The sequence below is a fragment of the Triturus cristatus genome, chromosome 8 (assembly GCF_964204655.1).
Source record: "Triturus cristatus chromosome 8, aTriCri1.1, whole genome shotgun sequence".
Lineage (NCBI taxonomy): Eukaryota > Metazoa > Chordata > Amphibia > Caudata > Salamandridae > Triturus > Triturus cristatus.
In genome coordinates, this window is record NC_140591.1 from 151,017,539 (window position 1) to 151,035,066 (window position 17,528).

The 17,528-nt window shown below is 43.2% G+C and overlaps 1 protein-coding gene across 3 annotated transcripts in view; it reads right to left on the reverse strand.

Moving 5' to 3' along the window:
* ACP6 (acid phosphatase 6, lysophosphatidic) overlaps window positions 1–17,528 on the reverse strand; it is a 107,537-nt gene that overhangs the window by 50,534 nt on the left and 39,475 nt on the right. For all 3 annotated transcript variants that reach the window (XM_085621187.1, XM_085621188.1, XM_085621186.1), the window contains exons 6-7: window positions 13,915–14,002; window positions 12,155–12,287 (exon numbers count right to left, since the gene is read on the reverse strand). In XM_085621187.1, the coding sequence (XP_085477313.1) occupies window positions 12,155–12,287; window positions 13,915–14,002 (221 nt within the window). The remainder of the gene's footprint in view (window positions 1–12,154; window positions 12,288–13,914; window positions 14,003–17,528) is intronic.

The window sequence follows — 17,528 nt, forward strand, 5'->3', positions numbered from 1 at the left end:
TCCGGTGTTGTGGAGTGCATTGTGTGCGTGGGTGAGGAGCTTGAAGGTTATCCTCTTGTTGACGGGGAGCCAGTACCCTGATCAACCAAAGTAGGGCAAACACCTTGCCCCAATGGCTTCTCATTAGACTTTACTAAGCAATACTCACACCCGTTAGGAACGCATTTGCATGCCATGTACGTAGCGTCTGGCCAAAAAGGAGCATTACGAAGGAGTATAAATGAGGCAGTCATTAGTTTGATACTAAAAATCGGAGCTGGGCGATGTCGTTCATATAAACTAATATCCCGACTTAATGTGGATGTTAAAATAGTGTCCAAAGTACTGGCAAACGGTGGTGGGGTAACAAAGGGCCATATGTACAAACACATTTTCCCATAGACACAGAATGGGTAAAACCCTTTGATACATCTGGCCCAAAGTCTTTTATTTATCAGGGTCAAAGTTTCTGTATGCCAGAACAGGCGACCAGACAGAATATCAGATAGTCATTGCTTTGCTTCTAGTAGAGAGAAATCGATGACCAAATAGCGACCCTGTGATTGGACTTCGAAAATGCCTTTGACATACTGTCATGAGATTATTTATTTCAAGCCCCGACCTAGATGAATATCTGACCGATGTTTGTAGTGTTTATAAATTTACTATGTAGAGAACTCAAGGAAAGAGTAGGAGTCAATGGAGAGCTCTCACAACCATTCACTATAAGCCGTAATACTGGACAAGAATGCCTACTGTCATGCCTGGTATTTGCCTTAGAGGTGGTGCCGTTGTCTGAATGACTTTATGAAGCAGACAGTGTAGGGTGGGGTGTTCTGGTGGGCCATTGATGTACTATGCGCCTTTGTAAACAGATGGATGCGGATTTAATTGGGCCACCCCAACAACTCTGTCCACGTTTCGACGGAATGCTTAAGGAATGTGGTTGATATGAATGACAGATTAAATCCTCCATGCTCTTGCTGCAGATTAAGAGAGTCTGACGACTGACTATCAAGATCTACCCAGGCAGCAGTAAAAGACCTGTTTTAAAGGCCCATCTGAAGCTAAAGCCTGGGCACCGTGCACCTATGCTGGACTCATTAAACCATGATTTAGCGCATTGACGCCCGCATCCGATGTCTATCTTAGGGAAGATGGCTTATTCAAGATGGTGAATCTGCCCAGGATTCTCTATCATTCAGAATTATCCAGATGGCCTACCCGCACGTTTTTGTCTGAAACAACATCCCTGCGCTGCTCCTTTATATGAAATAATGGGGAGGGTTAGGCTAGTGAATAAAGTGTTTATAAATTGCACAGCTACTCCATGAAGCGTCCAGGCGCTAAATCTGCAGTGGAACTGCTACATAACCTGCTTACCGGGAAGCAAAGAGAAAGGTTTAAGAACTTTCATTAAAGGTGAATTCATGGGCAATGGCCCTTAAGGAGTGCAACAGCAGATTGCACTCTTTTATTGATGGTCAAATGCTATAAAATTACTTATAATGGAACCTTGGTGGACGGTGGATGTTTAATTATACCACAGACCCTCCAACTTGGTAGTTGCAATTGAATATCTATGGCTCAGACTTAGACCCGGCTTACAGAAGTAAGCAGTGGGCAATGATTAAAGCATCCCCTCTCAGAATTCCACCTGGCTTTACCTATCCACTAGGGTAGTTCTTCAAATATCGATGGAATCCCAAAGGGAAATAGGATAGCAAGGTAAAATGACTGGAAATATACCACTATTGATGGAAACATGGCTAACTCAAGTAACCTCAAGGCCTAGAGGGCTTCCAGGGGTAAGACTTCTTAGAAATTTACATATAAGGGTGTGTGACCACTGCGTCCCACAACATATGCAGAACCGCAGGAAGAATTTGGCCTGGTTGCTATACAATTCTATTATTTAAGTTTAAACCTTTTTTATTGTATTTCGCAAAATCAAGAGCATTGTAGTTACCGGCCTAACCACAGGCCTTTTCATATATGCAAGAAGATAACAACATCTAAACAATGCCCCCCCCTCCCTTCCTCCCTCCCTCCCCTCCCAGCCCCTCTCCCCTCGATAGAAAAGAGACCGAAAGTGGGAAAAAGGAGAGAAAGAAAAGAAGGCAAAGTTCCACCCTCACCCTGGCCCCCCCGCTACTTCCCATTATTCTGCATATCCCACCCAGCTACCCCAGGCGTCGCGCAGAAACGCAAACCGTTCTGCCCTCCAATCGCCCTCCTCAGTCTGAGGGTTTCCCTGTCTCCGGGAGTCGCAAGACTCTGAGGTATTTGGGGCATGAGAGCTCCCTGAAATCCCCCCCAAGCAAGGAAAGGAAGGGTTGCCAGGTCTCCTGAAAAGAGTCTTCATCTCCATTCAACCGGACTGTGATGCGTTCCATGCCTAGTAGAGCCATTCATGGAAAGTTGGGCGAGTGGCAGTGCCCCAGTGGGAGAGAATCACCTGAATCACTGCGTTCAACGCTATGCCCATTTGCCTCCCTTTGATGGATTTAAGCGGATAGGTAAGTCTATTAGACACTCCTAAAATAACGTATGCTGGTAAGCGAAGCATCGTCGTCTCAAAGTGCGTGTCTACTTCAGTCAGTACCTGGTCCCAGTAATCTGAGAGATTGGGGAAGCCCCAAAGGATATGGAAGAGGGTACCCTCCTGATCACATCCACGCCAGCAAGTGGGGGAGCGGTCCAGGTCCAGTCGGTGGAGTCGCTTGGGGGTGTAGTACCAGTACATCATTACCTTGGTGGCTGTCTCAATGCTGCTAGTGTTGCGAGCCGCGTGTCGGGCACGATAATGCACATCCGCCCATTCTTTTGCTGTGAGGTCCCTGCCTATATCGCGCTCCCATCTCTTCTGTCCCGGGGAGTGGGTCGGAGGTTCCGGGGGTCGGAGCTGATGATAGAGCTCCGTGATTAGGTGCTTCGATGACTCCTTGGAGAGGAGCCATTTCTCGTAACTTGTCAGCAGCCGGGAAGCTCCCGCCCGGATCGATGGCTGCAGGACCCAGTGTCTGATTTGCAGATAATGGAACCTCTCGGACTCAGGGACTTGGGACTCCACCCGGAAGTTCGCGAAGGACCGAAGGCCTTCCAGATCAAAGAAATGTCCTATAGATCGTCGCCCTTGCTCATCCCAAGGTCCAAACCCCACCTCGTCCAGGCCTACAATTCTATTATTACCTACAACTCAGACACGCACAGACACCCGACCTCACTTCAAAGAGGAAGATAGTTGAGTTTAATATTGTTGAGGCAACACAAATGATGGGGGAAACTACCCAATAAAAAGATGTCAAGGATGTCCAAGACCTTAAAAAGGAATACACCTGGCACTACGTTCTGCTTGGGAGACAGATTTAGGTGCACTGGACGATGAAGACTGGTAAATTGCACTAATGGCCCATCAATCACATCTTTTCTTCAAACTTGTTCAATTCGATTACTTGCACTGGGAGACCTTTAGGAGATCTAGTCTGTGGTGGACGTGGCAGGACTCCTCATCAAAGCCTTACATTTTGGGAGTCTGATGGGAATTTTCGCCACATGGTATGGGGATGCCGGAAAGGCCAGCAATCCTGGGAAGTTAAAACAATCTGACCCTGTAAACAGTGTTAATACATAAACTAGAAAGCGCAGTGGCAAACCATTTGGTCATAAGTTCTAGTCTTAGTTACAAGGGATATCACACAACAGTGGTGATCAGTGGAGACACTCATGAAATGGAGGGCAGAACTAGACTACTGTAGGATGCTGGAGATATCAAGATATGAAGCTATACGACGCCCAGGTGTGTAGAGTGATTAGGCGTCTCGGTTTTCCCCAGAAAGTCTCAGTTGTCAGACGACTGTGCCAGTGTCCCGATACTTTTCGTAATATTAAATACATGTCCTAGTTTTTGGGACAAAGGTAAGGTCACTCTGGGAAGCATAAATAAAATGTATGCTCTCCTTTCACAGGCTCCTCTGAAGACCGAAAACATTTCAGTTATTTATTTGTTTCTGTCAGGCAGCACAGGAGGTCAGCCGCATGTACCCAGGAGAGGGAGACAGGCTGGGGACGAGGGCTCAGGGTGGGAGTCCTGATACATATAAATGCACATATTTACAAATTTACAAAGCTCTACAAAAAAGGGTCAGGCCAGGCATAGAAGTAAAGCTAAAGGCGTTAGTTCTTTTTTATGTCTAGCCTTTCCTAGTTTTTGCTTCTCAAAATCTGGTTACCCTACAGGTGGAGCATGGGTGGGATCCCTTGAGGTTGCACAGACGGAGTTACGTTCATAAGTACTAGCGAGAGGCTTGGGTTTCAGTGCAGGGGCTGGTAAATATTGTACTGGATGTATTATAACAGGATGCTTATGAATGATTTGTATCAATGTGACCAGATTCACACCTACTACTGTTGGTTGATATTTTATATTGTCATTTCAAGAAAGACAATAACATGTTTTATATAAACAAACATGCACTATTCTAGAGTTACATTTCTGACAGCCAAGCACACTTCTATCAAAGCACAGGCAGACTCACCTACATGGAGATGAAGTGGCTGCAAGCCTGAAAAGATAACGCAAGTAATATATGTACTCTTCCGGCAAGGAAGATACACGCATACCCATTTGCTTGTTAATTAATTCAGTCTTCTCCATACTTGTGGGTACAAGACGAGGCTAAGGGTCTTGCGAGATGCACTGAAATAAAAGCAGAAACGTACTCAAAAGATGAGCTTTATTTAACATCTGCTTCCAAGCTATGGGAAAAATATTCTGAAAGGGCCTTTAAAACCCATTTCTTTGGGATAATTTGCAGATTGTGCTCATTGAAAAGACTGACTGTTCACCTTATACTAGCGCTAGAGACAGTGAATGAGCACCCTCTCCTAAAGACAGACAGACAGACCTTGGAATGCTTCCTATCTCAGGGAATCTATAGTGCAGGAGTCTGCAGCCCTGGGCTGTCTCTGGGGATACGGCTGATTAGGAATATGAAAGTCACACACGCTTCCTGATGGTATTTCCATTAATAACCAAAGCAATGATATTTCTGCGCAGTTAAAAAGTCGCCGTTGAGGTCAAAGCATACTTAAGCACCTATATACGACTGTTACTCAAAATGCCTTAAATCTGCACTGGCTGTACTTTCACACCATATTACTGCACTATCTCCAAGTTCCACTCAAAACAACCAACAAAAGACACAAGTATCAATCCAGCAAGTTCATAATGAAATTCAGTGCGCAGTCTTTTTAGAAACTGCAAGTCACACAGGGAAATGCAGTTCACGTGGGCATCTCAAATGTTCACAATTTGGAAAATATGAACTACACAGGAACTAAATGAATCCAAGTAAGGTCCACTTAGGCTTATCCAATTTTGCCACACATTCCCCAATCCACTTTTATTGAATCCAAGTAATGAATCTAAGGGCCTCTTACGTTGGCAGTCAAATGAGCATCCGACCTCCGTCGTCTCGGGCTGGTGTCTGACCGACTAGATCTCGGCGGTCCCACCTGCCCGATTATAATGCATCCGCCCTGCAGGCGGTTGGAAAACTGCTCTTTTCCATTGCGGTTTGATCTGCAGCTCTAGAAAAAAAGCTGCAGCACAAGTCGCAGTGGAAAAGGGCAGTTTACAAACATCCATGCACCGTGTGCCAGGCACATACGGTGAATGGATAATTGGGGTGCACCATATGTGCCCCCCTGAGCCCATAGCGAAGGCCCACTGGAGACAGTGGCCCTGCTAGGGACCCCCACTTACCCATTCTGTCTGCCGTCGGCAGAGGGAAAAGGGACATCGTAATCCCTATGGCAGCCTTAGATGTCAGATTGACCGGCACCGACGGCCTGTCGGTGGAAAAACCGCCCAACATCATAATCGGTCCCATAACGTCAGGTTTCAGTTCCAAAGTAGTCCGTCCCTCTCATTCCGCATTCACCCACCGTCTGCTCCCCTTCTGAATCCTAATGCATTAACAGTGTGGCTTCAATAGTCAGGTTTGAGAGCACATTCATCCTGGAACTCTACCTGCTACCCAACATTCACATCTGACAGATAAACGTGTATCCACCGTCGGCCGAGGCAAATAATAAACACTTGCAGTGGTCTATTCCAAATCGGATTCAACGTTGCACTGGTTTGAAAAGCCTATAAACCAATACTTGCTCCTCATAACGAATGTATGACTTTACAACGCATTCCGTTGTAACGCATGCCTTTACCACGCATGCGTTACAACGCGAATGCCATCACCACGCATATCCTTAACCACGAAAATGCCTTTAACACGCATACTTTTACAACGATTTTCGTTGTTAAATTGTGCATGAAAATGGCATTTTCGTGTTAAAAGATATCGCACTAAAAATCTACCCTTTAAATTTACCCCTGCGCGACACCACCCCCTTATTCCCCCGTACCTCTCCTCTCCTCGATCTTCCTTGGTGACGTTCTACAACATCGTTAAGAGGAAGCGGAAGTGTCCTTCCGTTTCCTCTAACGACGTGGATTGCCTCCACATATCTCTTTAAATGACAGAATCAGGTGCGGTTATTTTATATTTTATTTTGCCCCCCCAAGCCCTCTTTTTTAATCCCACGCTTTTGGGTGGGTGGGGGGGGGGTGAGACCACCCCCCCAACCCTCCCTTTTTTTTCCTTTTAACTTTAGCACACATGCCTTTACTACGAATTTCGTAGTAAAGGTATGCGTGGTAAAGGCTTTTCGTTGTAACCACGCATGCGTTGTAATGCATGCGTGGGTATGGTTATGCGTGGAAATGGCTGTGTTGTAGTGGCCGTTTACCCCTTATAACCTGCAAGAAACAAGCAATAGCAGAATTCCTGGGTGCATAACTGCTTCACTGGCAATTTCCTAAAGACCTCCTGAGCAAAGCCCATAGGGAGGATTGAATCAGGAAGGCCACCAGAGATTGCAGGAAATCACAAGAATAAACTGATCGGTAATTAACCACCCAAAAAAATAAGCTGACAAACACCGTATCTCCATCCCCCAGGCTACAGCACAGTAACAACTCCACATATGGACAGCAGGCACAGAAAGGGGATGTTAAGCACAGGCCCCATCTTATGGTGTTTTACTTATACAACAAGGTATACTGAAGTTGAGGAGACAACTTTGCAATCTCAAAGAGGAATACTCAATACACACTCTAGGGCACAAAAAGATTAAATCAGGAAATCATACAATTAGCATGGACTATTGCAAAACTGGAGGCCACAATGGCACACCTTAGTGTGCTGATTAATTGATCATGGGCCTTTAAACCTGGCTCAAGATGAATTACCCTTAAAATTTCAATTACTTCAAAAAAGCAGATAATGCCTGCTAACATCCACTCTGCCATTTCGATGGGTACAGTTCCACAGGTACACAGCCCTGCAAGCTTTATCCTTCCTTTTCACAAATATACTACTCCGCAGGTTTCATGCTCGGTCTTCATGAACTCATTTTTGTGTGCAGAAAGTAATACAACCTACCTTTCTTCCTGTTCCGACTCTTCCTAAACAACACTGCCCGCCTGCTCGTCGCACACCATACTTACACTGTGTGGCGCTCACGCTTCCCTACCGCAGGTCCTCATCAAGATCCAGGATGCCCATGAATAGCAAGCTACGGACACATACATCGTCAATCTTAACAAAAACGACTAACAATATTTTTGCGGTTTAAAAAGCACAAAGTGCCACAGTCGTTCTTGCCACTGAAGGGAACTACTTTGTGTGTGGCTGTGCACCATGTGAACTGTCACTCACAGTAACGTTAGCTAATGGCTGAAGTGGGCTGACCTATTGCTCCATGATTCCAGGCGGGAAAAAATTTAGTGACAATAATGGCTGGATGAAACCTCTATAAATAATATTAGTGAATTGGAAACGCAATCTGTAAAAAAAACAAAAAAAAAACTTTTACATCAGGAACAATTTCGCAGAAGGCTGCCATGGCCTAAATAAAGAGGAGTATGTTGCAAATTCATAGATGGCTTCGGAAAACACCATGCAAGCAGACTAGCAGTGTGTGGCAAGCTAGCCCGGAGAGTGAAGGACTCGCCATTTACATTTTTAACATCTGGGGTGAGCTGCAGATCTCGAGTTCGTAATCTGGCAATGCCAACTCGCTCTTTAAAACCCCGGAGATCGATAGACTGACTGCTGGTTTACAGAGCACTGTTATTTACAGCTTGTGAAAATAGCGAAACAGCGACATGGAGCGCTATGTAAAAAACAAGAATTGGCAAAGCCAAAAGGTCTCCCTATGCGAGATCTATTGTCTTTGTTAATGTTTTTTAGCCATGTTGTCCAGCAACACAGCTGCGGAACAGCATGGCTGAAAGTAAAAAAGAAAAAGCACTATGACATGGTCAACATTGGCCGGTCAATGCTGGTACCATCTCAATGTACAGCAAGCAGATCAGTGAAGCATGCCTCGCAGTTCTTATACAGCATGCATACATTATCAAGATAAGATCAGTAGGTAATGCACATTTTGTAGGGACCTGTGTGTAACCGGCGGTTCCAGATTTTAATATATCTGTGTGCCGAATGCCTGTGATTGAAGTGTCTCCCTAGTTCCAGGATCTGCAACGTTCCTGCCCAGGGTTGCACTGAAAGTCCACACGTTAAGGTACAACCATGTACACACTTTACTATGGCGCACAAATTACAGGACCATCACTTGCAACACCCCTCCCCCCCCCTCCCCAACACCCTCCAGAAGCAGCAAAGTCCCAGATGGTATCATCATAGCTCCTCAGGTAAAGCACTCCAAGTGACTTCAGGCACTCTGCAAGCAAGGAGCACAGACACTGTCACACTGCAAATATTCCACAAACAGGCGCCAGGCTCTATCCCAGACAGACAAACTCAAAGCAAAGTAAGTAACACATTTGCTTTGCTTCACAAAAAAACCAACAAACAATAGTAAAAGCAACTGAGAAAACATTGTGACAGCATTTAAGCGCATTTGGCAGCAAGCTCCAGATGTGTAAAAGATCAGCTGATCAGGAAGCCATTTAATCAGCATGATAAATAAAGAGAATGAAGCGACAGTACACTTTGCTGAAATGATTGCTCAAGCTGCAGATACCTCAACCCGTCAAAGTGGCCAGAGATTGGGAGAAAAAAAAAGTACCTTGAGTGCAAGACATGGAAGGACACCAATAAATCCATTAATCAGTAGTTGGCCCATACTCCACTGAAACGACGAACACACGAAAGGGAAGTCAAGTCAGAATGCACTGACCAGTGAGAAGCAAGGAAATGATCAAGACAACCAATTGTAAGTAATGGGAAGGCTCTAAGCTTATTCAGGGTCGAGCATGCGAGAGCATGCGTTAGCGTACGAGTCTCACTTTTGAGACACTCTTGTATACAGAAAAAGGTTTGGAGCCCGCCCGTTGCTTACTATTTTTTGGCTTGAATGCCACTCTTCTTTACAGCCTCGTAATTCGTCAAGGAAGTCCTAATATCATTTCCATTCGTCAATCTGGAGCAGGGACCAACCACTGATTGATGCAACATAATCAGTGCCCGTCCTTTGCTCCCGAAGTGATTGAAGTACTACTTTGTTCTTTTTACCTTTTAGTGCCCTGCAATGCAAATAGAGGCCATGTGACTTGCAAAAACGTGCACAGAAGAGGACAAATAAAACTGGAAAGATTAATTTTCTATAGTTAACTTTCTTTTATTTTGCCACTTCTTTTCTCTCTTTGCACCTCCCAAAAACTTTTCATCAAAACCTGCTTCCAATTAACACCAGATAGGGCCCTTCACTGCAAGGTGAGAGAGAGGGTGTGGCAAATGGCCAAGCTGTCAACTTTGGAACTGGGGAACCAGGCTCCAGTCTTGGTATGTCTTGTCTATGCGAGATCTAATGGCTTTGTCAATGTTTCTTTTAAAGCTATGTTGTACAGCATGGCTAAAAGTAGAAAGAAAGTGCTATGATGCAGACAACGCTGGCTGCTTTATAGTGTTTTTTTTGTACTTTCAACCATGCTGCACATCTCTACTATTAGGCTTTTCGTTTTTTTCTTTGCCATGTTGTGCAGCTGCATGGCTGAAAGTAAAAAATAAATTAAAAACTTTTTAAAAAGCATAATAGAGTGTATTTGAGGCCACAGGATGTTGAGACCACCTGTACACAAAGGACCTCTAGATGAGCAGCCCAACCCACTTATCAAATTACTGCCATTGTCAATCACACAGAGGACATGATACAGTCGAAGATTAAATGCTTCAAAATATGAACCAAGGGTTGTGTTCTCATCTGCTAATAACAGGACACCCAATCTCAACCACCCACAGCTCTATGGGTTCGGAATATGAACAGGAGTAGTCTACTGAGTCGTGCAGTTTACCAGGAGGATTTGGTGAAGTGGGTGGAAGGAATGAGGTAAAAAATATATAATATTAGCATAACAGTGAAACAAAGATTACCCTTTAGGGAATCTTTCTTAATTACAATCAATTGAGGCCGATCAGAGGGGTGTGTCAGGTACTTCCGGTCTGCATTTTTCCCAAGGCCAGTAACAAAGCAAAATTACCACCTGGTAAGTTGTAGCGTATAGCCCACACAAGACACTATTAAGCGATTACAAATGTAGGAAGGCTCACTTTGTACTGTTCATTAGCCACCACCATTGCTTCATGAAAAGGGCTTATGTTTAAAAAACAATCAAAATGCAACAGGACTTCACCACAAATAGGCCAGGAAGTCATAATCCCATAAAGAGCATGGCATTTAAAAGAGGCAGTTTCGATCACATGAATATCTAAATTTGCTCCCTCCTTGGCTCAGATAGCCACACTCCCTGAACTTAGAAATGGTGACACTGACAGAACTCCGCCTATCCGCTCATCTTAAATAGCTATATGTTCAGCAAGCCACAGTCGCCACACCAGAAATGTGGCAGAGATGCAAGAAAGCCACAGCTACAAACACAATCACCAACCTCATTGTTTCGACACAGAAGTAATGCATTACTACCATTGAAGGTACGATTCTCCAAAGAAAAAGAAAAAAAAGAGAGAAAGATGTTTTTCAACATGTATAGCTCCTTAGAACTGATAAAAGTTGTTACAACAAATGTAGTGATTCTAAAGTCAGCAAACAGTTGCAAAACAATGCACAATGATGGGAAACGAATTGAAGACTGATGAACATTGTGAAAGAAACTTCTAAAAACCAATAGGCAAGGAGGGTGAGATCTGTGCCGTGTCTGTAAATATTGCAAGAACTCAGAGACTGCTAATGGTATAGAGCACTGTTCCTCACTAGAACATGGTCAACACTTAAGAAAACATAGCAACTGTAAAGTAAGCACAGAGCAAACCAAAGTCCTCAGGAGCCTACTGTGCGGTTTACAAGGAAACTGCTAAACGTACTCCAATTTATCTGCCTTAAACAGTGTTTTTAAAAGAATTTCTTCTCATGTTTGGTAGTACTGGGACATATGGAACCTGCCAAAGTACTCACATCAAAAGACATGGACTACAGCTAATAGTTTAACAAAAAAGGCAGATTTCCTTATAAGTAGCTCCAAACTTCCCTAGTCAAAAAGAGCTCTGCATACACCTGGTTATAGATAAATGAGGGTTCCTGACATACAAGTCAAATCTGAAAAAATCTGTTGTGCAATACTTTTACCCAAAGGCAGCTGACGTTTTTACACTGTCAGATGCATCAAATTAGACTGAACGGCATGAGAAGAGCCTGAAAGTTTTTCCTAAAACTGGTTGCTGCAATTATTAGAACAGCTAAATCCCTGCTTTACCAAAAAATGTGTACGCGCTCATTTACAGACAAAGGAAATACCTTGGAATCTAACCACATAGGCATGCAGCTTATCTTGTATGCGAATGGTCACATGGAGGGCGGCACAAAGGCAAATTATGCAATTATGGTCTCTTCCACAATTGCTGTAATATCCAGAAAATAAGATAAAAAAAAATGTTCAATAATTTTAGGAAAGTGAATTGTTTTAGGTTTTTCAAGTCACTACAATGCTCTATGGATCTATGCACATTAAAAGTATGCTTTAAAAATAACCATTGTGCATTCAGAGTCCAACGGTGTTTTATGCAAATTGGAAAGGTGGAATTTCTCTGTCTGAAAATTTTAGTACTGCTACTCACAGTGTTAGGTTACTCACCTCTTGAGAATGAAGGTTGTCAAAAAGAAGAAAAAAGCCAGAGTTTTCATCAATGTCAATGCCCAATTCTCGTTGAATGTTCTTTAGCTCCTCCGACATCCCAGGTCGTGTGGAAGCAACTAACATCCTATTACTGAAAAGAAATGGGAAACTCAGCTGAATATAAGGAGAACTTAGAGATGGCACAGAAGTAATGCGTTTTGGGTACATAACAATCGACATGTGAAAAACACCCAAAAAAAAGAAATGTGAAAAAGTGTATTTTACAGAGGTAAGAGGATTTGAAAATGAACCTGGTATAAGTGACAACCGATCATTTAGTAACTCACTGGAATGAGTTGGATGTTTAGTATTCAGCTAGGATAAAATATTTAAAGTGAAAGAGGAAAATAGTTTAATATGTACTCCTTAGGAAAAAAGGTAACATTGCTGCAAACTGATCATGTACATGATGGTTTAGATGTGCAGATTACATACCACCCCATAATGAATAAAAATCAATTAACACCATCTCCTTGTGTAAGTTAAAATAACAGTTGCATGGTGAAGAAACGGGCTGGAAGAATAACATCATAGTTAACACCTTACATGGATGACAAACTCGCTCCTAGCTAGCAGGGAAGGGAGTTTAAGATTCAATGCTAAGCGCAGCGGGCAATGACTACATGTCAAAAGCTCTTAAGAATTGAATAAAGTGAACAAACTCCACTTTTGAAGAGGGATGTTTGGACACGAGCAATCTTTTTGAAGAGGAGCAGTGCTCTGAAATTCTTGGAGCATAGATCTATGAACCCTTATCGAACAAGAGTCTGAAGTTTACTTTTTCATCAAGCCTTCTGCTTAACACACTCTTTTGATCCACCAGTTCCCATTATCGCTAATTTTCCTGCAGTCTGCCCCTTCCCCCGAGACACTGTGCCCTGAAGAAGACCTAAAGAACAGTTGGAATTGCAGAACATGAATATGAAAACTCAATAAAATAGTTCTATCCCATGCAGAATGTAAACACTGAAGAGAGATTATGGACTTCTGGGCGTGAAATAATTCTGATCAACAATAGGGAAAATACAGAAAAGTCAACGAACTGTACAGCTTTATGTTTCAATTAAACAAGATGAAGAGCATCCTGAAAGCAACCAATGAACTTTGGTATCACCAGGCTGTAATTTACAGGGAAGATTATCCGCTTACAAATCCGAATAGAATAGTTCCTCTCAGCAGAGAGATACAATCCAAAATAAGGGTAAAGGCCGAATAAAGGTGCAGGGAGGTGATGTAGCTGGAAGAGGACGGGGACCCCAGAATATCATAAATAAAACTAGTCCTGGCTGAGAGCAAAGGATATTAAGCAAGAAACTGGTTTAAATTACTTTTCATAAACAAGAGAGAGCAGATGCAGTGCTTCGCTCTAGAAGTAAGAATGGTTGCTTTGTGAAAAGTACAAATTTCACATTTTCCGAAGGAGGTCTTATTGCAGTTACCGGTCGCCTGGAGGCAACACCTTGTAGACAGGAGACTGCTTATGTGCCGGGCCCAATTTCAGAGAGAAGGAGTCCTTAAGGTATACGTTGTATTACATTACAAAATGACATATTGCAATCTAAAAGAATTCTGCAGAACTATGTACTCTACAGTCTTAGCCACAACACCCCTAAGCAGAGAACAGATGTCAAGTTGCAGCGTCGTCCAGTCCTGTTCTATCATAAACACCACAAAGAACCAAACAGCAAACTCTGTCAGATACTTAAAGGGTGACTTACTTAGTCAGTCGCTTCAGGCCCCGGCAGCCATCGTAGTTGGGAAATAGGATCTCATTCGTTGTCTCAGTAGTGAAAATAGTGACAGGTCCTACAGAAACAGCAAACGTATACGCATAATTGAGAACACGTGTCTCAAGGAGGTGTAAGGCTTTCATCCAAACAGGCTAGTTATATGAAAAAACCAAGATTCATGCCCAATACTCCATCATCATGGCACTCTACACACAAGAAGAAAACATTAGCAGAAAGGCTAAAGGAAAAAAAGCGAAGAAAAAGAAAAAAAAGGAGGTATACAGATGTGATGCATTTGTCCTTGAATGTGTAGAATGCGTAGAATGCTTATACTTAAGACATATGAATACTGAATCAGTGGCCTGAGCAAGAGGACACACAATAGCTAAAAGCTTGCATGTCACTGAACCCATGTAGACAGATGTTGTGGAGGTCTGGGTCCTGTGTAGTCCGGGAGGGAGAAATTCAAAGCAAGCTTAGCATGAGAGGAAACAGAAATGAGCATCCGGGGAGAAGGGTTGAGCCACAATTGTAACTGTAGCATTGAAAGTCTCTGGTACAGTAGCCATTTGACGAAATGCTCCTCATTTTAGCATTCCAACAGACCCAGTATGTTTTCTTGCGCATCAACTGAGTAGTAAGCTCAATTGGTTGATAGGGTGCCTCTAAAGGTGGTACAGCTACTGCCCCCTGGACTTGGCCATGACACTACTAACAGTTGGTGGCAGCTACTGTGGCACAAGCTTTTTTTCCTGTACCCAAGTGGGGAAACTGTCCTGGTACATCTGGGCCATATATGTAAGAGGGAAGAGGTGTGGCGCAGCGGGCAGGGTGGCTGATGCCGGAACACCGGGACTCACGGTTCGATCCCCTGCACTGGCGGCAGGTCAGCCCAGCACCATGGGACTCTGGCCTTAATCTTCCCAACGTCCCCCAGCGCCTTCGGGTAATTGTTCTCGCTTTATAAATATTGGATACGTCATTGCTGGACTCTCTGACACCCTTAATTGTATGTGGTGTTCATGAGAGGCGCCTATATCACCCCTAAAATTGTAGGCAAGCCATAGGATTTAGTGTTTGTCGGTGTGACTGTCTTCCCTTCTCTGTGCTATTCTCCGGATTTGCTTACCCAGTAGAATATTTTGTAGAACCAAGTTGAAGTATCTGGCTTTGATATCACATCATCCTAATGAAAAAGCAGCTTCAGCAGGTCAACCTATGGCCTGACAGGAGCAATACCTTAACAATGACTGTTGTCAAAGGAAAGCTCAAGTAATGCAGACCTTAGACAGAGAGATGGACACTGACCATACTATTCAATGTCCTATTCTGCTTAAGAGAAAATCTCATAAACAGGAGGAGGCTGGAATGAGAGTCTGGAAGCCAAATCACACTACAAAGTGACAGTTACCCTTCAGCCGTGTCCCCTGAAAGTTTGGGCCAAATTTTAATCAGAGTGGACAGTTGGTTGTAGTCCAACTTGCACTGTCCTGGATATAAAGCTGACCAATTTGCTGGATTCAGTATTCACCTCTTACTTTAGGGTGCTCTGCACACACGAGTAAAAGATGGATGGGGCCATAAACTTTAGCCATCTTTAGCCATCATCCTTTTCATGGATAGAACCTATACCCACACGACAGAGGAAAATACGTTGTGCTGCTACACAGGCAGGAGAGAAGGAAGTAGACCTCTCATCAACCAAAGCCCTTGCCCTAATCATTCAGCACCCAAGTCCAGAGTTCCAGCGTGCTGATTTGAGAAGGACTGAGCATGCACAGATCAGAGGGCCCCAATGATGGCTTAACAAGACAGAGGTTCCCAGTTAAGAGAGAAGCGTCTGTCCCTTTGCTGCTCCCGTGGAATCCATCTTCAAAATGAGACTCTGTATGCCTGCACTGATGAATTGCCAATTACAACAAATTGGTCAGCAACCCCGAAGTTGACATGAGGGCGCAAAATTGTGCGCATTGGCAGGGACTGAATTAGGTGAAATACTGTGCAAATGAAAACACTAAAGGTAGACCTTGGTCTTGGCTATAGTGTAAGCTTGAGAACTTTACGCAGCGCCTCAAAGGCACTGAGGTCTAGATTAACTCAATACACATACACAGGTATTAAATATGCAGTAAAACTACTTAAGGCTATTAAGCATACTTCCTTCAAGTAAATAAAGACTTCTAGATATTGTTTTAAAGGAATAACACTTCTTGAACATTATATGTAATGTGAGCAGACCATATGTATGACCGGACCTTATTTTTGTACTGCACACTGCCCTCAAACAATAAGCTTTGTTTATCAAATCTTTTCACCCCTGAAGTGTAAAACCTAAAGACAAGGTACATGCCTTGACAATTCAGGGAGCTTTGAGTGGTAAAAGGTTCCTGTGTTTCCATGGACAGTGACAATAATGGTCACAAGCTATGCTTACTTGCCACAAAGTCACACAGGCCCCATATAATTGGTGTTTTGGTATGTCAAGTTTTACATTTCAAGTTTATATTTACTTTTAAACCAGCCTTACAGAGTAGGGAAACAGCACAAATGGTGAATAAGAGTCAGACTAGCATCGGCCTTTGAGATAGAGTGTGTATAAGAAAGCCCTAAAATTGAAGTCCTGCCAAAACAATCAACTTTTATCAGAAAAGCACTTTGCAACAAGAGATCAACGAGCCACTTCAGTCAATTCATTTTTAAAGAGACAACAGAGGCAAAAGACACAGCAACATTTTGTTCCACTTGGTAACTAGAACACATTGAAAAGAGTGAAGGATGACTTTGAAAATAAAGGCATGGTGCAAGAAACAAAATGGCACCTGAGCTTCAATTTTGCACAGCCAGGAATGGAAAAGAAGAACACTAGAGGGTTGGAAGAAATGTGAACAGATGGAATCAGAAAACTTAAATAAGAAAAACATAAACATGAATACAGTCACTGGCCAAAAGCAATTTAGTAAAAACAATGAACTGATACCCAGAATAGCAATGGAGATCACAATTGGACTGGAAGGATTAAATATTACAATAGAAAAGGTAAACCCTGCCAATGGATGGAAAAAAAATGAATTGAAGAGAAACTGCCAGTCCCGCATTACTCTTTTCTACAAGCGCAAGTGATCATGCACTAAGCAAAAGAGGGAAGTCTCGGATTTCTAAATCATCGCGTCTAGCAAAGTGTCACATTTTTGTAAGAAGGGCAACATTTCCCTTTTTTTTCCTTTTTACATTTTATGCCACATCCCCCTTGAAGGGTAAATGCTATTGTTGGCCTTTGGCTGTACTGGAGTCAACCAACAGTCCAATTACAACTCGGAAGACTTATCCTTGTATTCATAGGAGGAACAACACTAAAAGGAGCTAGCTTAAAGTTTTGTACACGTGGGATTAATTAAAATCGCACTGCAAAACTCTTGCAAACAGAGCAGTGATCTTTGAGGACACCGAAACAGCAGCCAAGGATAGTCTTGTGCATCGACATTTCACCGTTTCGGTACACATTCTTTTGAGGCTACATGCTATCAGGCAGTGGTGCACAAGCTCTCATTTTAAAATCAGTGATCACCACATCCCAAACAGGTGTTACTAGTAACAAGGGTAAA